This window comes from Perognathus longimembris, chromosome 6 (assembly GCF_023159225.1).
Source record: "Perognathus longimembris pacificus isolate PPM17 chromosome 6, ASM2315922v1, whole genome shotgun sequence".
In the NCBI taxonomy this organism is placed as follows: domain Eukaryota; kingdom Metazoa; phylum Chordata; class Mammalia; order Rodentia; family Heteromyidae; genus Perognathus; species Perognathus longimembris.
The window spans coordinates 12,076,967-12,095,680 of record NC_063166.1 but is presented as its reverse complement, the minus strand read 5'-3'; the positions used below and the strand labels follow the sequence as shown (position 1 = coordinate 12,095,680).

General features: G+C 43.7%; 1 protein-coding gene and 1 long non-coding RNA gene across 3 annotated transcripts in view; one reads left to right on the top strand and one right to left on the bottom strand.

The window, feature by feature from the left end:
* The window catches only part of Uhrf1bp1 (UHRF1 binding protein 1), a 46,077-nt gene extending 27,522 nt beyond the window's left edge, over positions 1 to 18,555 (top strand). For both annotated transcript variants that reach the window (XM_048347912.1, XM_048347911.1), the window contains exons 10-21: positions 118 to 288; positions 836 to 975; positions 1,328 to 1,469; positions 2,427 to 2,620; positions 2,793 to 4,222; positions 5,223 to 5,419; positions 8,681 to 8,832; positions 8,917 to 9,067; positions 12,358 to 12,620; positions 13,211 to 13,319; positions 13,416 to 13,522; positions 13,930 to 18,555. In XM_048347912.1, coding sequence (XP_048203869.1) covers positions 118 to 288; positions 836 to 975; positions 1,328 to 1,469; positions 2,427 to 2,620; positions 2,793 to 4,222; positions 5,223 to 5,419; positions 8,681 to 8,832; positions 8,917 to 9,067; positions 12,358 to 12,620; positions 13,211 to 13,319; positions 13,416 to 13,522; positions 13,930 to 14,055 — 3,182 coding nt within the window. In that variant the 3' untranslated portion in view covers positions 14,056 to 18,555. The remainder of the gene's footprint in view (positions 1 to 117; positions 289 to 835; positions 976 to 1,327; positions 1,470 to 2,426; positions 2,621 to 2,792; positions 4,223 to 5,222; positions 5,420 to 8,680; positions 8,833 to 8,916; positions 9,068 to 12,357; positions 12,621 to 13,210; positions 13,320 to 13,415; positions 13,523 to 13,929) is intronic.
* Positions 11,197 to 18,714, bottom strand: part of LOC125352678 — a 28,028-nt gene continuing 20,510 nt past the window's right edge. Inside the window, exon 3 of the long non-coding RNA XR_007211204.1 lies at positions 11,197 to 11,240. This is a non-coding gene — a long non-coding RNA (uncharacterized LOC125352678). The remainder of the gene's footprint in view (positions 11,241 to 18,714) is intronic.

Genomic DNA, 18,714 nt, shown 5'->3' with positions numbered 1-18,714 from the left:
TATCCTAGAGAATTCTGGATTGGGATTGAACTGTGACTATGCTGATAGGAAGGAAAAATGGGGACACTGGATCCTGGTTGAGGGCTGAATTCTTTTTGCTTCTTCTGTGTTGCACAGGTGATAGCTGCAAACATTGGGTAAGGCACTGTGAGGCCATGGAAACCCGAGGCCATTGGGCCCAGAAGCTGGTGATGGAATTTCAGAGTAAAATGGAGAAGTGGCATGAAGAGACAGGTCTGAAATCACCCTGGCATCTGGGGGTAGACTCTTCCTTCCGGAAGAAAGCAGGTGGGTTAAGAGAAACCGAAAGACTGTAGTTGCTTACTTAACCTCTTGTCATTTATCTTTGACAGACAATGGAGGTAAAACAATGGAATATCTAAGTAACAGAACTGTATCACATGGTGTGACATTAATGTGTTTTTCCTTATTGGTGTCACTTTTTCTAAAGGTAGTTAGAGGGTGGCTGTCATTACCTGTTAGTGGGGTATTATATTACCTTGGTCTTAAGGAGAATATGTTTAGATTCCATCCATGGTTAAGCACTCTTTCCTACTTAAGAGTATTAATCATCTTAGAATTTGGGCTGGGAATGTGGCTTAGTGGTAGAGTGCTTGCCTAGCATGCATGCAGCCCTGTATTCGATTCCTCAGTACCACATACACAGGAAAAGCTGGAAGTGGCACTGTGGCTGAAGTGGTAGATTGCTGGTCTTGAGCAAAAGAAGCTCAAGAGAAGTGCCCAGGCCCTGAGTTCAAGCCCCAGGACTGTCGCCCCCCCCCCCCAAAAAAAAAAGAGTGAATTAATAGAATTTCCATCTTTTTTTTTTTTTTAGATTTACTTTCTAGTCCTCGAAAGAACCCTCTTGAGAAAAATCCCTCTCAGGGCAGACAGGCTTCCTTTGGACCTCCAGCATGGAATCGCTTACGCTCTAGCTGCATGGTTGTACGAGTGGATGACCTGGATATCCACCAGGTGAGGACACTGCAAATGTGGTTAGAAAGTTCACTTAGAAGACATCTAGCACACTATGGACAAACTGGAATCCAGGGTCTATTTGCCTCATTTCTGAGTAGCTTGACAGTTGGATCTGTTTCTTCTAAGAAAAGGACTTGGAAAGTCTAGTTTTTTTTTCTGAATGCCCTGCTCCAACCTCCTGCTGAAAAAGTAACTTGGGGAGAGTTCCAGACAGGTATGAAAGTTTTAGGAATGTATGACAAGCACTGTTGCCTGTGACAGGGAAGGATGGAGCAGGTGCTCCTCAGAGGAAAATGAATTCTGTTTTGAGTGCTGCTGTAGGTATTAATAGTAAGTTGTGATTATCTAGGTTTCTACGGCTGGACAGCCCAGTAAGAAGCCATCTACACTTCTTTCCTGCAGTCGCAAACTCCACAACCTCCCCTCTCAGGTCTCTGCAATTCATGTTGAGTTCACAGAGTATTACTTCCCAGATAATCAGGAGCTTCCTGGTGAGTATAAGGGCTGGCTATTTCTTCTGTTTAAACTTTGTCAACTTTGTTGTATGTGTTGTTAGGACTTTTGTGTAAATTTGCTTATTTCAATTAAAAAATTCTACTATACTTCTGGTGATATACACGTGTAATCCTAGCTACTCCGGAGGCTGAGATCTGAGGATTGTGGCTTGAAGCCAGCCCAGGCAGGAAAATACCTGAGACATTTAACTCTAGTAAAATACCAAAAAAAGTTTGTGGCTCTAGTGGTAGAGTGCCAGTTTTGAGCAAAAGAAGCTCAGGGACAGTGCCTAAGCCCTGACCCTGAATTCAAGACCTAGGAAAAGCACACACACACACACACACACACACACACACACTCTCTCTCTCTCTCTCTCTCTCTCACTCTCTCTCTCTCCCTCCCTCCCTCCCTCCCTCCCTCCCTCCCTCCCTAAGGAAAAACTCTGCTCTGTGTGGATGTGTATCTTTGCTCTTGCATGCATGGACAGTGCCTAAGCCCTGACCCTGAATTCAAGCCCTAGGAAAAGCGCGCGCGCACACACACACACACACACACACACACGAAATCCCAAAGGAAAAACTCTGCTCTGTGTGGATGTGTATCTTTGCTCTTGCACGCATGCTCTTTCTCTGTCTGTCTGTCTGTCTGTCTGTCTCTCTTTTGCCAGTCCTGGGGCTTGAACTCAGGGCCTGGGCACTATCCCTAGCTTCTTTTTGCTCAAGGCTAGCACTCTACCACTTGAGCCAGAGTGCCACTTCTGGATTTTTCTATATATGTGGTGCTAAGGAATCGAACCCAGGGCCTTATGTATATGAGGCAAGCTCTCTACCACTAGGCCATATTCCCAGCCCCTGTCTTTGCTGTCTTGGCAACAAAATAAATACTAGCTAGGAAGTAAGAAGACTACTACTCGTTGCTGCTTTATACTTGATTCTTTTCTCTCTGCTTTACAGTTCCCTGTCCCAATCTCTACATTCAATTAAATGGTCTGACATTTACTATGGATCCTGTTAGTTTGCTCTGGGGAAACCTCTTCTGCTTAGATTTATATCGTAGCTTGGAGCAGTTCAAAGCTATTTACAAACTAGAAGATTCAAGACAGAAAAATGAGCACTTGGACATCCGACTGGATGCTTTCCGGTTGAAGGTACGGAAAGTGGGATTTTTGTCCTCTGTTAATAACCATAGCTGCATTTTCCCTATGATTATCCTCCACATTTCTGCTCTGTCCTTTTGATGGAAGTAAAAACAAAACAGTTTCCCAGCCCAGATGGTCATTCACATGAACCATTCTGAACTACATTTTATTCTCTCTGAAGGTGAGCTTCCCACTGGAAAAGAGACAGCAGGCGGAGTTGCATCGACCCCAAGCACTTGCCGTCTCTACCTCAGGCATGATTGCCACCAACACACGTCATGCCCCACACTGTAGCAGTCCAGACCTCCAAAGTATCTTCCGGGGTTTTGCTGCTACTGAGTTCTTTCATTCTAATTATGACCACTTTCCCAAGGTTCCTGGTGGCTTTAGTCTTCTGCACATGCTCTTTTTACATCATGCTTTCCAGATGGATTCCCGTTCCTCTCATCCTCCCCAGAAGCCTAAGGCTTCCCAGGACCTCTGGTCCATCCACTTCACCCAGATATCCCTAGACTTTGAAGGAACAGAGAACTTCAAAGGCCGTACCTTGAATTTTGTGGCCCCCTTCCCTTTGTCCATTTGGGCCTGTCTGCCTCTCCGCTGGCAGCAAGCCCAGGCACAGAAGCTCCTATTGGCCTCAGAGGGGAGGCTAAAACCATCTGCTAGCTTTGGAAGCCCTGCCCATTCTGAAGTCCTTGCCCCTGAAACTGTGCCTCATCAGAGGTCAAAGACTGAGCATGATTTGAAAAGCCTGTCAGGCCTTACAGAAGTCGTAGAGATTATCAGGGAAGGCCGTGGTGCTGTGGACAGCAAAGGGCCTCTGACAGAACTGGACGATGTAGCAGATGTTCACATGCTTGTACACTCCCCTGCCCATGTCTGCGTGAGGCTGGACCACTACCAGTACCTGGCCTTACTCCGACTGAAGGAGGTGCTGCAGGGGCTTCAGGAGCAGCTGACTAAGGACACTGAGGCCATGACTGGGTCTCCCCTGCAGGACCAGACAGCTTGCATTGGTGTCCTCTTTCCCAGTGCTGAGGTGGCACTGCTCATGCATCCTACCCCTGGGACTGCCGATGCTGACTCTGCTGGTTCAGATACCACTAGCCTCATATATTCAGAGCTCTCTCCATCAGAGGATCAGGAGCTAAAGTCTGATGCCTCCTCAGACCAGGGCCCAGCAAGTCCTGAGAAGGTGCTTGAGAACAGTAATATTGAAAATGTTGGTGTAGCCCAGCCACATAGTAATGGAGAGCTGCAGGACTCAGGTTTGCCTGCACAGCAGCTGACAAGAAAGGGCCACGAGGCAGTGGAGTCCCTACAGGCCAAGCAGCTGAGCAGAGCCCAAGCCTCCACTTCACCAACTGTGTTGAAGTCTCCTGCTGGCAGGGTTCCTACTGTGAATGGGCAGGGAGACTCCATTCCCCTGAAGAACATGGAGGGAGAATTGTCGAGTGCTATTCACATGACCAAAGATGCCACCAAGGAAGCTCTGCATGCCACCATGGACCTCACCAAGGAAGCTGTATCCTTAACCAAGGATGCCTTCAGTCTGGGAAGGGACCGAATGACCTCTACAATGCACAAGATGTTGTCCCTGCCCCCTGCCAAGTGAGTTTTCTTTGCCTCCTTTAATTCCTCTATCTTCTCCTCAAGTTCTAACCACTGGGGTTAAGGCTTCCTTCTAGCTACACTGGAAGCACCATGATGTAGTATAGGAGAAAATATAGAATGGCCTGTTCAATGAGTAGTTGTCAAGTTAATGCTTTTTACCTCTTAGAATTAGATTCCTCAGCACCACATAAACAGATAAAGCCGGAAGTGGTGCTGTGGCTCAAGTGGTAGAGTGCTAGCCTTGAGCTTAAGAGGTCAGGGACAGTGTCCAGGCCCAGCCCCATGACAGGAAAAAAAAAAAGCATACATTAGTTGTATAAGGGATGTGTGTGTGTGTGTTTCACTGTGACATTGCCTTTTTTTTTGCCAGTCCTGGGGCTTGAACTCAGGGCCTGAGCACTGTCCCTAGCTTTTTTTTTTTGTTTGTTTGTTTTGTTCAAGGCTAGCACTCTACCACTTGAGCCACAGTGCCACTTGTGGTTTTCTGGTGAGTAATTGGAGATAAGAGTGTCACAGACTTTTCTGCCCAAGCTGACTTTGATCCCCGATCCTCAGATCTCAGTCTCCTGAGTAGCTAGGTTACAGGTGTGAGCTATGAGTGACCAGCTGTTCTCCTGTTTTGTACTGCCCCTGAGGGTTGAACTCAGTGCTTGGCTGTGTTGTACATTTGAATAATAGCTCCACTTTCAAGTTTTTGGTTAACTGAAGAAAAGAATCTCTTGGAATTTTCTGCCCAGCCTGGCTTTGAACAGAGATCCTCAGCTCTCAGTCTTTTGAGTAGCTAGGATTACAGACATAAACTACCAGTACCCAGCCTGACTGGTCTCTTTTGTGGTTAAAAAGAATTTCATCCTTTTACAATAGGCAGTAGATGATATCCAAATTTATGTTCACATCTGTTAGAGTTGGGAAGTGTATTCCCTGGAGATAGGAACAAAATGTTTTCAAATTTGTACATTTGTACATTATATTTTCTGTTTCTGTTTTCTTTTAATAGGGAGCCGATGGCCAAGACAGATGAAGGAGTGGCAGCCCCAGTGGGTGGAGGTGCTGCCCGACTCCGATTTTTCTCCATGAAGAGGACAGTATCTCAGCAGTCCTTTGATGGCATCTCACTGGATAGCAGTGGCCCTGAAGACAGGATTTCAGTGGACAGTGATGGCAGTGATAGCTTTGTGATGCTCTTGGAGTCTGGTATGTGGGAAGAAAGCTGCAGAAGTCCATCCAGAAAGGCTTTCTGTCAATTCTCATACTGGAGTTCAAGAGTCGTTGATACTTGATAATAGAGATAAAAGAGAGAGAACTCAGTAGTTTACGGCTTTGACTTTATCTCCACATCTTCTGGGTTATTGGTTAATACTTTACCGTTAGCATAGAAAGAGATTCAAACTAAAGGAGAAATTAATAGCCTTACAGCTGTGTATTTATGGAAATAGGGTTAAATTTGTATTTGGTTCAGTGGTGTCAATAGTTCATTTTCTGGGGTTCATTTTTATTATTTATTTTTAAATTTTATTTTTTCCCTTATTTATTGTCAAAGTGATGTACAGAGAGGTTACAGTTTCATATGTCAGGCATTGGATACATTTCTTGTACTGTTTGTTACCTCCTCCCTCATTCCCCTCTCCCCCCTCATTTTTATTTTTGCCTATTGTTGAAAAGTTTTTTTTTTTTTGCCAGTCCTGGGCCTTGGACTCAGGGCCTGAGCACTGTCCCTGGCTTCTTTTTGCTCAAGGCTAGCACTCTGCCACTTGAGCCACAGCGCCACTTCTAGTAGTTTTCTATATATGTGGTGCTGGGGAATCGAACCCAGGGCTTCATGTATACAAGGCGAGCAGTCTTGCCATTAGACCATATTCCCAGCCTATTGTTGAAGTTATTTAGAAATTTTTGTGTACAGATAAAATGGCTAACTTCTAGGAATTAAATCAATCACCTATGGAATTACACAGGTTCTTTTGGATTATGAAACAGAATCTTTTTAAAGTTGAGATACCTTGAGAGTATTTAAAAAGAGAATTCTTCCATCTTTCCTCCCTCCCTCCCTCTTTTTTCTTCCCTTCCTCCCTCCTCCCTCTTTTTCCTTTTCTTTCTTTCTTCAGGCCTTGAGTGTGCTGGCAAGTGATCTACCACTGAACTACACTGTCAGCGCCTTCCTTTTTTTAAGTTGGATACTGACAAATTATAGTCCTGTGTGTTTACAAGATCGAAAGTAACACGATGATGAACTATGTAGACTTTTAAAGTCAAGCTAAATGACATATCCATTACCTCAAATACTTATCATTTATTCTTCCTTTCTAGCTGAAACATTGTACCCATTGACCAACATCTCCATTCCTTCCACTCCCCAGCCCCTGGTAACCACCATTCTGCTCTTTCTATGTGTTCGATTGTTTCAGATTTCATACATAAGAGAATATTGGATTTTTGCCTTTCTATCCCTAACTCATTTATTAGCATAATGTCCTCTATGTCCTAAGTGACAGGATTGCCTTGTTTTTAAAAGCTAAATAGTATTTCATTGTGTATATATACTATGTTTTCATCGTCCACCTATTAGTTGATAGGCACATATAGGTTGGTTCTTTAACTTGACTACTGGGAATGAAGTGCTGCAGTGAACATGGGTGCAGATGTGTCCACAGCATACTTATTCCATTTCCTTGGCTTTATACCCAGAGAAGGGCTTGCTGGATCCTGTGGTGACAGTCTTTTGAAGAGCTATCATGTTGTTTTCTATAGTGGCTGTTGATTCACATCTCTCCACCCACATTGTTCTAGGGGTACCTCATCTCTGCATCCTTGCCAACAACTGTTTTTGATGTTGTTGTTAGTTGTGGAGCTTGAACTCAGGGCCTGGGCAATGACTTTGAGCTTTCCTGCCTAAGGCTAGCACTCTACCACTTTGAGCCACAATACCACTTCTGGTTTTTTGGTGGTTCATTGGAGATGAAAATCTTAAGGACTTTCCTGCCTGGGCTGGCTTTGAACTGTCATCCCCAGATCTCAGCCTCCTGAGTAGCTAGGAGTACAGGAATGAGCCATCCCGCCCAGCTGTACCTGTTTTCTTTTTTGAACCCTGGGCCTAGGCCCTGTCCCTGAGCTCTTCAGATCAAGGCTAGTGCTCTACCACTTGAGCCACAGCGCTACTTGTGGTTTTCTGGTGGTTAATTGGAGATAAGAGTCTCACAGACTTTCTTGCCTGGGCTGGCTTTGAATGCGATCCTCAGATCTCAGTCTCCTGAGTAGCTAGGATTAGGATTACGTGCATGAGCCACAGGTGCCTGGTCAAATCAATCAATCAGTCAATCAATTTCTCTCTCTGTCTTTGTCTCTCTGTTTCTGTCTCTCTCTGGGTCTCAGTAGGGTTGGTTTTTTGTTTTGCTTGTTTTTTTCTTTTGCCAGTCCTGGGGCTTGGACTCAGGGCCTGAACACTGTCCCAGGCTCCCTTTTGCTCAAGGCTAACACTCTACCACTTGAGCCACAGCGCCATTTCCAGCTTTTTCTGTTTATGTGGTGCTGAGGAATCAAACCCAGGGCTTCACCTATGCAAGGCAAGCATTCTACCGCTAAACCACATTCCAGCACCTTTTTATTTTTTTGTCTGCCATGGGGCTTGAACTCTGAACCTAGGTGCTATCCCTGAGCTCTTTTGCTTTATCACTTGAAGCTATAGCACCACTTCCTCATTCTATCATTGTATCTATTTCCAGTATGCATTGCTGGGAAACAAACTTTTTTTTTCTTTTTTTTGCCGGTCCTGGGGCTTGAGCTCAGTCTGGGCGCTGTCCCTGAGCTCATTTTGTTCAAGGCTAGCACTCTACCACTTGAGCCACAGTGCCACTTCTGGCTTTTTCTGAGGAACTGAACCCAGGGCTTCATGCAGGCTAGGCAAGCACTCTACCGCTAAGCCACATTCCCAGCCCTTCCTGACTTTTTGTCTCATAACACTGAATACCAGCTTTTCAGTCCTGTGCCCCTCAGCCCTCCACATTCACTTTCCTACTTTGTCTAGAAATTTCTTGACTTTAAGTGGTCATATATAGTGTTATCCTTTTGTGACTAACTTATTGTTATGCTATAGATTATATGTTATGCTATAGATTATAGTCAATAATGTCTTATATTCTACAAGTTTTTTTGTAGTACTGTCAGAATCCTCTTACATTTTAAGGTTGAGTTCTGTTACACTGTATGTATATGCCACAGTTCATTTATCCATTCATCTACCAGTGGACAATGGGGTTCCTCTCATGCCATTATTACACATTTAAAAATCTATAATAGTTCCTTAAATTCACCAAATATCTTCAAACTTATGGTTGTCTTACAAATGTCATAAACATTTGTTTTCACAGTTGCCATTGTTTTTAGAGGTTAGATTTGAACAGTTTTTTTGTGTTTTGTTTTGTTTTTTGTACCTTTTAACTCGGTTGTCTTGTTTTTATGCAGAATCTGGTCCAGAATCTGGTCTACCAGGATCTCTGCCAAGTGTCCTGAATGACACCGGTGGTGACACAAGCCCTGTTGTAGATAGTTGTGGCCAAGGGTCGCCAGCCGCCAACAGTTCAGTTTCACCCAGTGGCCGCCTTGACCTTCACCCGGTCAGCAGCTCTACTTTCTTCTGGGTGGAGGGTAGGCTCTGGGCTGAAGTCTGAGACTTGGAGCTAAGAACTCTTCTTTGACAGGTCTCAGTTTTGGTCTTGAAGGTGAATGAAGTGTCTTTGGGAATTGAGGTGCGTGGTGAGGACATGAATGTAGCCTTGCAAACAGAGGATCTAGCCTTGCACCAGCTGGGCACCGTGGGACTCTGGCAGTTTCTGCATGGACAATGCACAGGTAAGAAAGGTGGCAGTGTGGTAGGATTTATCCGAGGGCAGCCAAAGATGAACTGGTACTGGTTCCTGTGTCCTAAGGGCAGCTGTTTTAATGTCAAGCCCTTGGGTCTTTTTCCTAGCAGCCCCTGGGAGAGGAGAATCTCCAGTAAAGCCTCTCTCCTACAAGGAGCTTCTCACAGCTCTTTCTGGGGCTTTGTATTCACTGTCCAGAGATTACTGGGATTACCTGAGAACAGTGTCCATTCCTTTATGTGGCTTTTAACAGAAAACTCTTTTCTGATCAGGGAACCTCTGTTACTCAGATTCATTCCTTTGGTGGAAATTATCATTTATATTAAAAAAAAATGATAGGAATACCTGAACTTAAATTACAGGCTTTATTTCAAAGTTACCTTTAAAGATAGAACAGGGGCTGGGAATGTGTCTTTTTTGGGGGGGTGGGGGGGAATGTGTCTTGATGGTAGAGTGCTTGCCTAGCATGCACAAAGCACTGGTTTCGATTCCTCAGCACCACATAAACAGAAAAAGACAAAAGTGGCGCTGTGGCTCAAGAAGTAGAGTGCTAGCCTTGAGCAAAAAGAAGCCAGGGACAGTGCTTGGGCTCTGAGTCCAAGCCCCAGGACTGGCAAAAACAACAACAAACAACCCCTCCCCATAGAACAGATAAGGAATACTTGTAAAATAAATGTAAACTACTACTACTATCACCACCACCACAACTACTTCTACTAGTATTACTACAAAGAACACATGTCTAATTGAGTCTAATAAATGCAGCAGTATGGTTATAGTTGTCCTTGGAGTCATATCAGTCCTTCTGATCCTTCCTTGTTCTACCCTGATCCTAATCATTATCGTGAATTTTGTGTCATTATTCTCCTACTTTATTTTGTAATTTTTTTTGTGTGCTAGTACTTGAGCTCAGAGCCTTGATCAGCTTTTTCACTCATGGCTGGTGCTCTGCCTCTTGAGCAACACCGCCACTTCTGGCTATTTGCTGGGTACTTGAATTTGTCTGCCCAGACTGGCTTTGAACCTCATATCATCAGGTCTCAGCTTCTTGAGGATTATTAGGGAGTGAGCCACCTGTGCCTGGTTTTCCACATCTGTTTCTGACATATTATTTTGCTTTGTTGGTTTTTGAGTTTTCTAAATGTAATGGTAGTTTGTATTTATTTTGTGACTTGCTTCCCTCCCTCCCTTTTCTCTTTCTCTTCTCTTCCTTTCCTTTTCCTTTCTTTTTTGGTGCATGTATTGGGGCTTGAACTTAGGGGGCCTGGGAATTGTCCCTTAGCATTTTGCTCAAGGCTGAGCCACAGCACCACTGATTAGTAGTGGTTAATTGGAGATAAGACTTGTCTCATGGACTTCCTGCCACAAGCAGGGAATTCTTTATCCTATGATCATCAAATCGGGGGCTGGGAATGTGACTTAATGGTAGAGTGCTTGTCTAGCATGCATGAAGCCCTGGGTTCAATTCCTCAGTACCTCAGTACTGCATAAACAAAGCCAGGAGTGGTGCTGTGACTGAAGTGGTAGAGTGCTAGCCTTGAACAAAAGAAACTCAGGCATAGTGCCCAGGCCCTGAGTTCAAGCCCCAGGACTGGCAAAAAAAAAAAAAAAAAAAAAGATCCTTGTATCAGTCTCCTGAGTAGCTAGGATATAGGTATGAGTCACCTATGCTTGCCTGTGTTTTACTTCTTTAACAAAACATGATATCCTGGAAATTATAGATTGTGTTTACCATAATTAACTTTTATTACTATTTAAATATACCACCTTTTGCTTTTTTTTCCAAAAAGGCCTTATTGGAGATAAGAGACTCACAGACTCCTGCTTGACCTAGCTTCAAACTGTTGATCCTCAGATCTCAGCCTTCTAAGTAGCTAGGGTTATAGGCATGAGCCACCAGTGCCTAGCTTGTATTTTGTTTTTGAGATAGTCTTATTAATTTTGCTTGGGCTGTTTTTTTTTTTTTTTTTTTGCCAGTCCTGGGTCTTGGACTCAGGGCCTGAGCACTGTCCCTGGCTTCTTTTTACTCAAAGCTAGCACTCTGCCACTTGAGCCACAGCACCACTTCTGGCCATTTTCTGTATATGTGGTGCTGGGGAATCGAACCCAGGGCCTCATGTATACGAGGCAAGCATTCTTGCCACTAGGTCATATCCCCAGCCCTTGGGCTGGTTTTATACTCTGTATCTTCTTGTCTCTGTCCATGCTCAGTGAGGATTCTATGTTTGAAGAGCTTTCCCAGCTCCAGTGCACAGTTCTGTGCACTGGAGCACCAGAGGCTCATTCCTGTAATCCTAGCTACTCAAGAGGCTGAGATCTGAGGATTATGGGTTCGAAGTCAGCCCAGGCAGAAAAGTCCCTGTGAGACTCTCTATCTCTAATTAGCCATTAAAAAACTGGAATAGAGCATGCTAGCCTTGAGCACAAAGAGGCTCAGGGACAGCGCTCAGGCCCTAAGTTCAAGCAAGTCCCACAGTCCACAGAGAAAGAGAGAGACAGAGACAGAGAGAGACAGAGAGACAGAGAGCGAGCGAGCACTTTTCCTTGGCTAACATATAGCACCTCAAATTCAGAGCAAAGCCACCCCCACCCCTAAACTCTTCCTTCTGTTGTTTGAACTAAGGGCCACAGGCTTACTTGGCAGGCTCTCTACCAGGTGAACCACATTTCCAGTTGAAGGCCAGCTTTTTGTTGCTCCTTCTCTCTTCCATCTTAAGAGGCATTGTAGCAAAGTAGCTTTATGGATTTTGAAGCCAGATTACCCGGGTTTAAAATCTTATCGTTGCTTTGGGCAAGTTATTTTCTGTTTTGAGGAAAAGAATTTTGGAACTTAAAATAGATGGGGATAAAAAGTGGTGGCTATAACACATGGCAGATGACATGTGGCCCATCATAGTGCTTCTTGTTCCCATAGTGTCTGGATTCCTGCTGAAAGGGGAGCTCACCCACTTAAAAGAGCCAGGGTAGCACAGGCTTGAAGCTTTCAGCACAAAGCCCAAGGGAAGAAGTATGAGAGGAGTCCAGTACTATAAAGATAGCCCTCTGAGAGGACTCCATTGGATTCTTCTTTCAAGTCTCTCTCTGAATGGAGAATGTCACTACTATTATAGCTTTGCTCTTTCTGCTTTAAACATTTTCCTGCCTTTAAATTCTTTAATAGGTGGATAGAATGAATAGGATGATAATCCTTTTGACCATCGTATCATTATGAATATCTAACATATGTAAAGTGCTTAAAATAGTTCTTATGTTAATTGACATATTTGTTCTTTCTTAAAGGTGCAAGCTTCCAGGAATCCTCAGAGTTGAAGACTGGCCATATCAGGCCAGCTGTGCGCCTTCGCTTTGAAGTGGGCCCTGGTGCAGCAGTTCACTCCCCCCTGGCTACCCAAAATGGCTTCCTGAATTTCTCCCTTCAGGGCTGTGACCTTGAGATGCTCACTTCAGTGCTCAATGGTCTGGGGCCCTTCTTGGAGGACGAGGAAGTCCCAGTGGTGGTCCCCATGCAGATTGAGCTCCTGAACTCCAGTATTACCCTAAAGGTGAGAGAGACCTTGATTTTTGTCCAGTCTTTGTCAAGGCTGAAATTCTAGTAGCACAGTTTTTTGTTTTTGTTTTTCCAGTCCTTGGGCTTGAACTCAGGGCCTGGGCACTGTCCCTGGGGTAGGCTAGCATTCACCACTTGAGCCACAGTGTCACTTCCTGCTTTTTCTGTTTATGTTGTACTGAGGAATTGAACCCAGGTATTCATGCATGCTAGGCAAGCACTCTACTGCTAAGCCATATCTAGCCCTCTAGTAGCATAATTGTTAGTCTCTTATCACGGTAATATTTGGTGAGGATCAAACAAGAACATACTAGTTTTCTCTGTCAGTGTTTGGGGACACGTAAAGGTTTGGTTGGGCAGGGAAATCTTGTCTCTACCCTGACCTTGAATTTGGCATGCCGCAAAATCACATGCAGGCTCTTAGGTTGTCTGATCCTCAGTTTTGCCATCTTAAGAATGGAAGACATTTAATTATGTGGAGAACCAGTGGCATACAGCTGCTGCAAGTTTAGTGGTAGAAGCTGGTTTGTTACCTCCACTCCCTGAGCAGGAAGGGGACATCATCTAGTTTTCCTCTTTGCTCAGGATGATATTCCCCCAATCTACCCAACGTCTCCTGGCCCTGTCCCTGTCACGGTGGCCATGGAGCACATTGTGCTGAGGCGCAGTGACGACGGCGTATTCCACATCAGTGGTGAGTGTTGTTGGCCTCTTGGCCTCCCTGCCCTTTATCTCTTTCTTATAAGTGACTAGCAGTTTTGTCACCTTGAACTTTCACTTTTTTCTCCAGCTGCTGCTCAGGATAGACCATTGTTTGAGGTTCCTAAAAGTGAAAAGACACACTCCTCAAAAGAACAGGTGTTCCTCATGCCCACAGAAGAGGTTTTTGGACAGCAGGTGAGAACCTAACAGAACTGTACCTTCCCCTAAGTTCAGGGGCTGTCATTGTGAAAGTTGATGGAAAAAAACCCTGGAGGGCTGAAAAGGTCACTTTCCATTGTGTGACCTGGGTGGTTTGACCTCCTGATCCCTAACAGCAGCTTCTGAAGGTGCTCACTGGAGATGTAAGTCAAAACTGGTGGGGAGTGGCTGCTGCTCACACACTCTACCCATTACCGTCCCTATACTGAGGATGTCTGAAGGGCAGTTAGGCTCTTGGAAAGGTCTGGTTGAGGTCTCTTAATCACTGGCCTGACATACTGGTTTTTCTGTTTGAGTTCTTCCTTCTTGTTCTCCCTCTCTGGATGCTGTTGCCAGATGGTATTACCATGTTTGCTAACTGTGAACTTCTTATTGCTCCTTAGGTGAAAGAACTGCCTACCCTACAAAAAGAACTCACAGAAACTAAACAAGCATTGGCCAGTGCCAACCAGGACAAAGAAAGACTTCTCCAGGAGATTAGGAAATATAACCCCCTCTTTGAGCTCTGACAGCAGTGGCGCCACCATCTGTGCCAAGGAGAGAAGAGATCACCAGCAATAGCACCATCTAGGACAGAGTACACTGTCTGTTGAGGGTGCCAGAGGAGAAGAGAGTGTGCACTTTACCTTGTTGTGTGTTTTCCACCTTCTGTTCTAACAGGATGGAGGTTAGGGCAAAGCAAGACCACATCCCAGGAAATGGGGTAGCTTTGTATGTGGCTCATGCATCCTGTCTTGGTTGTATAAAGCCTTTAGGCCCTCTGCATACTAGGTAGGATTTTCACATGGTAGGGCCATTTTATCTTCTTGTTTCATAGCAGAGATGCTTGGTTCCCTTAATGTCTATGTGAACAAAGGCAGAGGCCACCTCCGCAATGTACAGAGCCACCAGATCCCATGACTCAGAGCTTCCTGCAGCAGACCTGACAAGTCTTTGGCCTGCCTTCTGGCCAGGTTAGAGGAGTAGAACAGGAACCAGGTGAGCAAAGGGGTGGAAACAGGAGGAGCACAGATTAAGGGAGTGCTGGACTCTGCCTGGTTTGTAATGGGAACCAGGCCTTTATCATCTTGGCTGGTATTCTATTCTGGTCAGATATTTCAGGTCAAGCTTCCATTCTGTTATACTTTCATCATGATGCTGCTAGGGGAGAAAGTTAACAGTTGTGACTCAGCCATATCCTCTTTCCCTTCTATAACATAATTTGTTTGAAATTAAATCAAGAAAAAATATTTACTCTGAGGTGGCTGAAGGCATATTGTGGTAGGAATCAGTAGGAAGCTCAATTCTGAGCCCCTTGCAAGTCATGCCCTTCCTCCAAAGCTGTCCCTAAAAGGTCACTTAGTATGTCTCCCTGGGTCGCTGGTCATCTGCTGTCCCAGCGCTGTGATTTTCTGCCAGTGCTCAATCAGCACTTGGTGGTTTGGGTGCTGTGTGTTTTAAACTTCAACATAAACATTTCAGCCCGCTGACTCTCAATCCTCTGTTACTGTGGCTTTTTAAAATCATGTGTTTTAACTAAAGTAATAACAAACCCCTTCTTATCTAGATTTTCTCCCTTGCCCTATGAAAGAGTTGTTTCTCTCTTCTTTCTTGGCTAACTCTTCAGACTCTTCATTTACCCATACTGCTTGGTGGTGCACAGAAGTTAATTAGCTAACTCACCTTGACTTGGCAAGATGGAAAAACAATTAGTTGATGTCACTGGAGTCTTAATTTTACATGAACTTTTGAAAGAAAAAGCGTGAGTTTTATGAAAAAAAAATCATGCTTGACTTGTATACTTTTTTTTTTTTTATGGTACTTGAGTTTGAACTCAGGGCCTCCTGCTTGCTAGCCAAGCACTCTTCCAGTTGAGCCTCATCCCCAGTTGTGTGTGTTCATATGTGTGTTTGAGATAAAGTCTTGCCATGCAGTCCAGGCTGGCTTCAAACTTGACATTTTTCTGCCTCAGTGTCCCAAAGGCTGGGATTATAGGCATGCACCACCATGTCTAGCTATCCTCTAGTTTTTTGGAGGCGAGAGAGAAACATGCATTTGTGAAAAGCTAGATCTAATTTATTCAGACTTTCGTCATGTTTTTACAAAGGCAACCTTTAAAAATTTGCTATGGGACTGTGGAAATTTGTCAGGCTTACAAATTAGACTTAGAGAAAAAGCAGACATCTCCCTGGAAAGAATGTTAACAGGTGAAGCTTCCTAAGAATCAGTGCTCACAGTTCAACCTTAAGATTCTTATAAATGAACTGAAAGTAGGATTTTACATCATAACCAAATGTTTCTAATTCCCAAGCACATCAGAAGAGATAAAAACAAAAAGCTTAAAAAGGAACAACTTAAGAGATGATAAAAAATTATATATTGTGACCTTTCTTAGGTTACAAGCAGGACTGATGTGCGAGGTTCAGCATAGTTGGTAGAAGGTAATGTATTTATGGAAGAGTGATCAACTAATATGGCAGCAAGCTCTGTTTGAACTCAGGAAAGACATGGACGCTTTGCAATGAGGGAAGAGGGGTCAGTGTGCAGGTGGAGCCAAAAGCTTGACTGCCCTCTAGAGGTAGGCGCCAACAGGAAGGGTGCTATGGACTACGGAAGACACCATCTCATGCAAAACTAGTGAGAAACTTTAATTACCCACACATACCTAGTGACTTCATCAAATATGTCATAAAGGGAGCAAAGGTCCAGAGAATGGCAAAAGTGAAATACCTCTGGAAGCAGAGGCATTTCGTATGTCTTTGAAATATAGCTGCTGTTCCATAAAGATGAAAGCTGAAGGGAGTGTCTGATTACACAGCCAGTCAGGAACAAGGACCCTACATCTAGACTCTTATCTCCCCCACCTTGTGGAAAAGGAAGTACTTTAGCAGATCAGAAACTTGGAGAGTTTCTAGGAAAATGCACATGGATGCAGGAAGTTTGAGGAATACTTGTATGATGGCCTCCTCTAATTAAACTGGTGATACTTGGTGATACATAATTAAGAAGGCAAATATGTCCTCCAGTCTGCCTCTTAGTGCTTCTTTTAAAGGCAGAATGTTGAACCAAACGGATTGCTCATCCTCTCATCTGACATTTCTAATGTTTTTACAGGGGGAGGAGAGATGAGGGATAGCCACTAGCTGGAAAATAGGATAATTCAACCTTGGACTTGCCTGGTGATTTAAAATCACATTCAGTTCCCTTCCTTTCTTGCCCCACCATATTCTACTTGTGTCCCTCTTTGTAAAAGAAAGCGCCTAATAGGCATTGCCTGGCATGCCTTACCTTAATCTCATAGAAACGCATCTGGTAAGCATCAAGGAGACACCTTAATGGCCAGAGCTGTCATGTTTCTGGTCCTCTGAATTGGAGTTCTTATCTATGTGACAAATGGATCCTTAGAATTTTGGACTTTCCCATTGTGTCTTGAAATCTTCCCTCTTGAAATGTGGTAGGGTAGTAAAAATCTCATGAGTTTTAGTAAAAAACAAAACAAAACATCTTGTATAATCAGATTGTTTCTCATGGGGGAGGGGAATCTTCACAATGAAAAAATGAAGTAATCTTCAGGTTAAGTATAAATTGGGGAATAGAATGAAAAAGTAATATACTCCCCCCACCCCCGTTTTCTGCCTTGGAGCTGCAAGATTGAACAAGAAATAACCATACCTCAAGGACACGTCTGGAGGATAGCCCTGCTACCTCTCCGAGCCTGTAGCCACTACACATGGTCATTTCAGCTGTGAAGCATTGACACTGTTGTGCTATCTGTGGTTGTCTGGATTTGTTTACATGCATGTACCATACCAGGTTATGCTTTTGTGTTAAATCTCTAACTGGACAGAAGGCATGGCTTTCAATGTCAAAATTCTTTTCAACTCACTGAAACATTAACCTAGGTCTCTGATATAAGACAAAGCAATTCTACTGACATGACAGCTGCTTTTGACATTGTGGTCTACCCTTTTTCATGGTTCTTAAAGAAAGGTACTTGTATTATAGATGAGGGATAAATTCTTTCCCTCTCATACCTCTTAAGTGCTTTCACTTGTTTATGTAGCTACTGGTAGAAGGTAATTGGAAGTATTTCTGCATGAGAACTTCCTATTACAAACCTTTACACGCACATGACTGTATATACACATGTATGCCAAATTGTGAATTTTGGTATACAAGCTAGTATGACATCTGGTTGAGAACTGTAGAGGTGTTAATGCCTTGTGATATATCAGTTTTGGAAAGTCTGGGTGATGTACTATCCTTTCAGAGATGGGAGTTTTTGCATAGCTGCTCCCTGATCTTCTGCCAGAATAGGAATGTTCTATTCACCCTGGTGCAGATGTGGGCAGTAGCTGTCATTCAATGGACAGTGGTCCCCCATGGCACAAAAAGAGATACGCTGGTATAAGCTTCAACAGAGTCTTAAGTTTCCTCTCATTCAGTTTGAGCCTTATCTAGTACCCCCCAAGTGGAGTAGGTATAGTTCCTGAGTTAAATTCCTATGATTGCTCTGAGTATTTTTTTTTTGTCAGTTTATTAGTTTTGGTTGCAGATTTAGCCTGAGTCTTATAGCATTTCTTTGTGAAATGCTCACTGAAGTGTCTTCTCCATTGGCTAAGCCAATGTATTTTAATGTTAAAGATACTAAAAACCAGATCTGTCCAACCTTGTAAGTCCAAGCTGTTTCCCTACTTGGGTGCTAAACAGAATTGGAATCTTTTCTAAGACCTGCTCAGGAAGCTTTAAAAGAGAAGAGTTTCAAAACCTTTCTATGACACTGCAACAAACCGATGGGAATGAATTCTGGGGGATTGCTAATTATGTACAGTAGCCTTATTATTGCTAACCACTGTCAACAAAAGGTCACTCCATTCCCCTCTGTTTGAGGAAACAATGAGAATGTATGTGATGAACTGGAATCCTGGCCAGTATTGGGAAATTTTAATGTTACAATATCTAACCAAACCCTAGTGTACTGGTTCTGTGAACCACCTGATGAAAGGCAAATTAAAACTTATTAAACAATACTGGCTGTGGTATATCTATAGGATTTGAAATGTGTGATCTTTTATGTATGTATGTATGCATGTATGTATGTATGTATGTTTTGAGACAGTGTCTAGGTATGTAATCCAGGCTGACCTTGAGCTCCCATCTGCTTTCTGAGTGCTAGAATTTTCATAGTT